General features: G+C 38.9%; 1 protein-coding gene across 1 annotated transcript in view; it reads left to right on the top strand.

Moving 5' to 3' along the window:
- Window positions 1-8,488, top strand: part of LOC112110828 — an 85,001-nt gene that overhangs the window by 49,525 nt on the left and 26,988 nt on the right. Inside the window, exons 4-6 of the mRNA XM_029911896.1 lie at window positions 1,264-1,338; window positions 3,592-4,128; window positions 6,822-6,962. Coding sequence (XP_029767756.1) covers window positions 1,264-1,338; window positions 3,592-4,128; window positions 6,822-6,962 — 753 coding nt within the window. The remainder of the gene's footprint in view (window positions 1-1,263; window positions 1,339-3,591; window positions 4,129-6,821; window positions 6,963-8,488) is intronic.

Raw genomic sequence — 8,488 nt, 5'->3', positions numbered from 1 at the left:
TCATTCCACCTCTTCCTGTTCCCTCTCCGCCCCCGAGGCCCTGCCCTTGCTCCACCTCTTCCTACCCCTGCTCCGCCCTCTCCTGAGGCCCCTCCGTCACCCCATCTCTTCTCACCCCCACTCCACCTCCTCCCTGATGCACCCCACCCGCTTGCTGCTTTCGTCCCTCCCCCAAGTGCCTCCCGCCAGCTGATTGGCGCTGAGCACCCCCTGTTTTTTCCACATGGGTGCTTAAGCTCCGGAGCACTCATAGAATCAGCACCTATGATTTAGATGGTGTCCAGAGAAATGGGAGGAAAAAGGGAGAGAGAGGCAGAGAACACAGTGTAGAGACAGCAAGAGAGGAATAAGGGGAGAGAAGGAAAAGAAGAAGCAGACACTGAAAACAACTACTTGGGGGAAAAGAGACACCATGACCTAATAGGGAGGGGAAAGAAAAAGTGGAGGGAAGCCAGGTAAGTGTAACAAAAGCAAAAGCTGCTGGTGAACCAAGCTGAATGAACAGCCTTCACACATATTTCACTTGATCATTTTCCTCAGTATCCATCAAATAACTTATTCAACAAATAGCTTTTTCTGGTATGCAATCAGCCATACCCGTAAGTCACATTTAATTTTTTTCAGTACATTATCTTGTTTGACAATATATTACAGTTAAATATAGTTCACACTAAACAGCACACAAATGTGCCTTTAAATTGCAGGAAGTGTGTTCTGATTGAGGGTGGGGTTGAGGGAAGGATGGCATATCAGTAGTATTTTTCACCCAGGTTAAAGGCTTGGACCTTGGTTGTCAATTAAATTTCTCAAACTCCGATTTATAATAATTGAAAAACATTGATGCAATGCAGTTCTATTGTTGTATTAATTTAATTATGTTGATAAGAGTGACAGTAACAACATGTACAAAAATAAAAGCTGTACATATAATTGATTTAGCTGAATCTTATTTCAAAACTGTGATGAAGGGGTGTGTAAAACTTTCTGAACCTAGCTTCCTGGTGAATTAGAACACTTTTCTAATGTCAGTCAGTCTCTGAAATGTGGCCTGTATGTAAGAGTTACTCTTTACATGAAGTGGGTCAGATTTTTTTATTTCAGTTCAGAACTCAAAGTGCTTTATGAAACGTCTTTTACCAACTTTACTAGTAGAGGATCTTATCTATAGAAAATACATATAAACTGGTTCAATAAAACAGGTTTGTTTGTATTAGTCTGGTGAAAAGCTTTGTTGATCTTCTGCTATTTCTATTTTAATTGAAGACACTCTGTGCACTTTCTGCTCAGAAGAATCCCATGAAAAAAAGTGGATTATTTGAGACTACAAATGCAAGGAAGGTAAAGCCAAAGCATTTGCTACTAGACCAGTTACAACTGCATTCAAGTTGAACATGTTTTCTCTACTCCCTGGTGCTTAAAATTTTGGGCCTGTTTTTTACCTTTTACTTGCACTGGATTTACTTGAATGTAATGCTGTTGACCTCAGTGAAGTTATTCCTGAATTATATTAGTGCAGATGATAGCAGAATCAGCCCTGTAGGGTTAAGACCAAGTTGAAAGTGGTAGAAAACCACACAGGTTAAGTAAGTGTGTGTAAAAATTCTTTTGACACTTTTATTTGTCTTTCTTATGTGGCTTTTCTTCTTTCATCTTGGACGCCTAGTATTTCCATAATTATCTGCACTTTAAAAAAAATAAAGTTTTTTTCCCCATACTGTTTTATTCCTTTGATCTATTGATCTGGAAAGGGCTATAAGGCTCACTGTTCCTGCCCTTTTGTTGTGCTATTTTGGCTGAGGTTGGAATCTTTGTCAGCTAATTATTTCACTCCCTTTTTCCAGTCCTATTTATACCTCTTAGAGGGACACTGTCAGCTTGAAAAAAATCTCACTTCTGTCTGAAAACTTTTTACCTGCCATTATTTTAGTTAGCACCAAAGGTTATTATAGCAAAATATGAGATCTTTCTTCCAGCTTGATGACTTAGTGCATTTGACAGCACTTGGTGTACAGTCTTTTTCACTATTTCCTTGTATAGCTAGTCAGGTTCTGCTGTTTGTGTGGGTTTTTCATACAGCATCAGGGGAAAGAAAAAAGGTAAGAAAATGTGATTTTTAAAATCACAGAATTGTCAAGGGGACTCAGGGGCAGGTGTAGTCCAGTAACTGAAATGACTGTACATTGAATTCATTTTTCTAAATGGACTAGATTTCAGGTAGACAGTGTTACTTTAAAATTACTAAGAGGGTCTGGTTCTCCAGAACTCTGCACTGTGAATAGTCATTTACACCTGTGTAAAGTTACTATAAAACAATAACAAATCAGAATGGTAGCAGTTTACACCCACAATAAGCAGTTATAAGGACTTCCACAAGGAATATCCAGGAGCCTTTGATGCCTGAAGCATGTTGGGTGCAGATTGAGATGAGGTGGTCATGACTCCAGCTGTTCTTGGGTGGCACAGCTCCTGTAGGGGCCATTGCAGTGGTGGTGCAAGTTAGGGCAACCCTTAAGGCTGCTCTAAACTGTGCTTGACTTGATCTAACCCCCAACAACCCCAGAATAGGGAAGGTGCATTGGCTTCCCCCAGACTGAGCACTAGCACGGGGATGAATTGGAGCTAATGCTTTGAGATCTATGGATGGAAAGCACTGTATAAGAGTTAGATGTCATTATTATGACTATGAATGGGTGTAAATGATTACACAAGGTGCAAAGTAATTGAGAATCAGGCCATAATTTTTAAAACTTGGAATACAACTATAAGTAGAGAGAGTCTGCAAATGAGAATTTCAACCTGGTAAGTGGATTATCTATCAATGTATTGTGGAATTCAGTGCCGGTACTATATATATAATAAATCTAGGGAAGAATTCTGTGCCTGCCAAATCCTGCATTTCTTAGTCATTCCTTACTACAGCGAAATTCCCATTAACTTCATGGTAGGCAGAGTGGTTTAGTGGTCAGAGCCCTAGTTGGAGAACCAGGAGAGCTGGAGTGGTATTTTCAAAAGCGCTTAAATGATTTATGATTACAAGTCACCTAGGAATTTCTGAAATTTCTATAACTTGGTTTTATTCTTCGTCCAGATATAGGGTGACCAGATAGCAAGTGTGAAAAATCAGGACTGGGATGGGGGGTAATAAGCACTTATGTAAGACAAAGCCCCAAATATCAGGACTGTCCCTATTAAATTGGGACATCTGGTCACCCTATCCAGTTACTAACTTGGTGTGTAAATTTGAGCAAGTCACTCAGCTTCCCTGTGCATCAGTTTCCTTATATATAATAATGCTTACTTTGCTTAATAAAATACTTTGAGATTTATGAATGCTAAAGGCTTCACATCATGGTAGTAACCTCCTTAGGAATATCTCCATAATTCAGTACTTAGAGATCTTATTTATTGTTCTGTGCTTACAAATGGAGATTGGAGGAGAATGCAAGAATGCAACAAAAAAATTAACTACGAGTTAACTATGTTTTGATGATATCTTGAAACAATCATGTTGTTTTGTTTCTTTAGATATAGTACATTTGACTTAACTATTATTTTTTGAGAAAGTAATACAATTAAAAATGGGTCCCACAGCTGCAGACTTCCTTTCCTCCTATTCACTTCAGTCTCAGTACCCCCTCCAGATCTATGTACAAAAGCTGCAAGGATCATGTATCAAACCTAGATGTTTCCAGAGACATCCGGGGGCAGAAAATCAACCTGCCTCAGGTGGAGAAGCCATCGGAGAAAATTTCAGCACCCATCCAGTCTGTGGATAAAAGTAAAGTAACAACAGACCACAGTCGATACCTCAGGGCTCGCTCAAACACTTTAGTAGTGCCTTTTCATAGTACTAGAGAGATTAAACTGGAAAACAAATCCACGTTAGATTTGCCATCTTCAAAGGTAGCATCAGAAGGACTGTCAGCCGAGACACACAAAGTTCCAGAGTGTCCAAATTGCAAAAAGGAAAGGAGAATCCAAAATGAGTACGACAAGTTCATTTTGCAGTCAAAGAGGGACAAGGAGGCCTTGCAGAAGACGATTGTGAAGCTAGAAGCTGAGCTGAAAAGATATGAAGAGCATAATAAACCAGCTCAAGGACAAGAGAGTGAAGTAACCTGCTCTGTGGTAAGTCAAAGATACCTGCCTTTTAATATGACTTCAGAGGAGTGTGCTTCTGTTATTCCCTGTGCTGCATATCAGTGTGCATATGTGGATCAGAGGGCATTGCAAGGAAGGAGGGAACTTTAAACAGAACCAACACTATTCCGTTCCAGATGGAATCATTCATCTTTTCTAATTATGTCTGGTTGCTATCTACTTTTTTGCTGTAATCAGACATGAGGTGAGGTGGCTGAAACCTAAGTAATGGAAATGTGTGGATTTAAAAAAAGAGAGAATATAACCCTCCCCCTACTCCCCACAGTTTTCCAGTATTTTCACTTTTGGTGGCATTAGTGTTCATGACATGTTAGAGGTAACGACATGACATGGTATGGCATGTTTATTATACAGCATTTTAAGTGCCCCAAAATAATAATGAATATTTTGCTGAGGTCTTTGGATACTCATTGGAGGGAGCCCTGTTGTAATGAAACAATGACTGAAAAATAAATGTTCATGTTTGGTCTTTACACGGTAAAGAACACTGCAAGCCAACCTGATCCTTGGTGTAATTCCATCATGTCTATATTGTACTGCAAAATCCACTTTAAAATAAAGCAGACTTGCCTCTAGAACAGTGGTTCCCAAACTTTAACAACCTGTGAACCCCTTTCACTAAAATGTCAAGTCTCGCGAACCCCCTCCTAAAAATGAATATTTCCAGGGATTTTCTCCTTTACCTGAGTATAAATTATAAAAGCAGTGATCTTGGAAATATAAAATTTGTTTTTATGACATGCTTATTACACACTATTTGTTATTAATTATTAGTTATCATTACAGTATTTTTATTGCATTATGAAAACGGCAACACTCTTCCAAGATCTCACTTTTGTAGCTTGTATCACTTTGAATAAGCCTGTTATAAGACAAGGCTCCTATGTTTCAGATGTGAAACAGCATGAAGGCATTTAAGAAGCCAACTCAAAGAGTTCCTCCTACACAAGCATTCAGGTCTTGAGCAGTCCAGGCAAACAATGCACGTTACAACAAAGCTTAAAATTGTTCATAATAATTTTAAAAACAATACTAGCTGCCTATATAATTTTAAAAACAGCAAAAAATATCCATCTCCCTTTCCATTTCTTATAAGGAGTCTTGACGTTTAAATCTCCTCAGTGTGATAGCAATGCTTGCTTTGATCTGCTTAGCTCTTGGAAGTCCAGGGGCTCCAGGCTGCTGGCCCCATGCTGCCCAGGATCCCTAGGGACATCTCTGACCGCCATTAGAGAATTTTTTCCCGAGAACCCCCTGTAACATTTTGCGAACCCCCAGGGGTTCACGAACCCCAGTTTGGGAACCACTGCTCTAGAATAAGGTGCTACTCAGTATGGTGGCGGAATCTGACTCTAAATGTTTGAAGTAGAAGAGAACTTCCGCTATTGTATATGGAAAATTATGGTGTCCCATAGCACAACTTTAGCCTTTTGTAATCCTGTTTTTAAGAAGTTTTTTTCACTTCCTCACCCCTTTAGAACTTCAGCAATAAACTGAACTCTCCTTTTCTGAACACCTATGGATTTACCCTTACAGAATGTTCCTGGAGAACTTAGAGAATAGAGCCTCAGTTCAGTGAGGTACTAAACCTAAACCTAAGCATTCGAATAGTCCCACTGAAGTCACATGCTTAAAAGTTAGATATGTGCTTAAGTACCTTGAGGAACTGGGACCTAAACCGACAGGCTACTTTAGAACTGTAATAAGGTTATTATTTTAAGTTCTGTAGAATGAATAGAGAATTCTATCCTTTCTTAGGTTTTTTTGAACCACCTATAGACTTCTACAGCAGGGATAGAATTATTTATTGAACTCTACAGTATGTTTCAATTTCCACAAGAATGTTATCATTTTCTGTTTAAAAATCAATAGGATAGAGAACTGTTCCATAAGGGATTTTTTATAGTGGGTTTTCCCCTAAAGCTATTTTTTTTTTTTGGTGTGCATATTTTTAATGCCTAGGCTCTGATCTTGCTAACAGCTATTCACATGCTTGACGTTACACAAGTTGTCCTGTTGAAGTCAGTGCAACTACTCCCATGTGTAAAGTCAAGCATGTAACTGTAAGATCAGGATCTAAGGCTTGGTCTACACTTACCCCCCAAGTCGAAGTAAGGTACGCAAATTCAGCTACGTGAATAACGTAGCTGAATTCGACATACCTTACTTCGAACTTACCGCGGTTCAGACGCGGTCCACACACGGCAGGCAGGCTCCCCGTCGACTCCGCGGTACTCCTCTCGCTGAGCTGGAGTACCGCAGTCGACGGGGATCACTTCCTGGTTCGATTTATCGCGTCCAGACCAGACGCGATAAATCGAACTTGGAACTTCGATCCCCAGCCGCCGAACTAGCGCGGCAGTGTAGACCAGCCCTAAGTGTCTCCTCCTAAATAAATGGCTGGTTAGCAACTCTCTGCCTTATGTAGGTTTATATTTTATCTCTGAATTGACTTGTTTGTCCTGGGTGTGACCAACCACAGCACAAGTTATGCTGGTGTGCAACAGCCAGAATCCATGAAAACAATAGCAACTTGGAATTATAAGTATTAACAAGATCCTCTTTTTTGTCATATGAAAACAAGAAATATAATGTGCATGGCGTCTATAAAATGTGCATTGACTCTTGCACCGACTTAATTTTCCCTTTTATTAAATCAGGAAGAACAGCAGCACCTGAGAGGGGAAGTTTCCCTTCTTGATGGTTTGGTAGGAATGTGTAAAAATGAACTAGCATATATGAGAAGCAGATCAGACCTGAACAAACTGGAAGAGGAGAGCAAAGGGAAGCAGCAACAAATGGTAAAAGTCAGTTTCACTTTTTGTTTTTGTTGTTTTTCCTGCAAAGTACTTCTGAGGTCTCAAGAATTGGGAGTATCTTTATAAAGCACTTTTTAAAAAAATCACACTGAATAGCAGAACTGCTTGAGAGATAAAAACACAGACGTCCCAATGGGTCAAGTTTTAAATATCAACTAGAAACTGAATCAGTAGAGAAAGAACTTAGTGAAGCCTGCAGAATCCAGTTTCATCAAGGATATTACCTGTACTGGGCTGTCTCCAAGAACAAGACTTGTAGTCTAGGAAGGATAAACATTCTTATAAATCAGACTTTTCTTTCCATATGTGTTTTCTCCTTCCCTCCTTACCTTCGTTGAAGAAAGCCTGAAATATGGTTGAATCTACTGAATTAGAAAAAAGTCGCAAAGCGTGATCTACCTGCTGCCATACACCTGAAATTTCATGAATTAACTTGTCTTGCCGGTTTGTCAACATGCAGTGTGACAATTTTTCATCCATGATTGCAACTGCAGTCTGGAAATAGTCTGATTTACTATTAGTTTTAGTGCAGAAGAGATAAGAGATCCATTTAAATCTGAAGGGAAACACAGGTAGACTTGTACAAATGAAGGACTTGACCTGAAGTATCAGAAATATAACATGGAAAATGTCCTGTTAGATAATGTTGCTTTTCCTTTGGATTGAAAATGATGGGTACTGACAGTGCTAATTTTATTTACTTTTAATTTATAAATGTTATTTACAAATTTAAATATTCCCTGCAACATTATGCTTATTTAGCTTTTCACAAGCACACAAAGTGTAAATACAGGATCCAACCTTAATTGATTTTGGTAGGAATATAAAGCACTAAGCACAGCTCAGCAGTGGTTGGCATGACATGGGAGAGGGGAAATCAAAGGAGCTTTGTACACCCTTGCTGCTGGAGACCGATCAGTCAAATCCTGTGCAAATAACCCCAACATCCTGATCCTGCAAAGACTTGCACATGTGCATAATCTTACACTATATATTGTACTGTTAAAGCAATGGAACTACTCACAGTGCATGAAGGTGTAAATCTTTGCAGGATTGGGGCCCAAATTGGCACACCAAAAAAAAAATCAACTAAATTTAACAATTGTAGAACCAATCTTCTCTAAGCATTATGTAACTGGTTCTTTTTGCAAAAATAAATAAATAACTGCAGAGTAAAATAGTGTTATTGTAACTATAGTGGAACCTCAGAGTTACGAACACTAGAGTTATGAACTGACCGGTCAACCACAAACCTCATTTGGAACCTGAAGTACACAATCAGGCAGCAGCAGAGACAAAAAAAGCAAATACAGTACAGTACTGTTTTAAATGTAAACTACTAAAAGAATAAAGGGGAAGTTTAAAATTTTTTTTTGATAAAGTAAGGAAAGTGTTTCTGTGCTTGTTTCATTTAAATTAAGATGGTTAAAAGCAGCATTTTTCTTCTGCGTAGTAAAGTTTCAAAGCTGTATTAAGTCAATGCTCAATTGTAAACTATTGAAAGAATA

The sequence above is a fragment of the Terrapene carolina genome, unplaced genomic scaffold, assembly GCF_002925995.2.
Source record: "Terrapene carolina triunguis isolate 2854851 unplaced genomic scaffold, T_m_triunguis-2.0 Scaffold132, whole genome shotgun sequence".
NCBI classification, from domain to species: domain Eukaryota; kingdom Metazoa; phylum Chordata; order Testudines; family Emydidae; genus Terrapene; species Terrapene triunguis.
The sequence above is the reverse complement of the archived record's forward strand: the minus strand, read 5'-3'. Positions and strand labels throughout refer to the sequence as shown.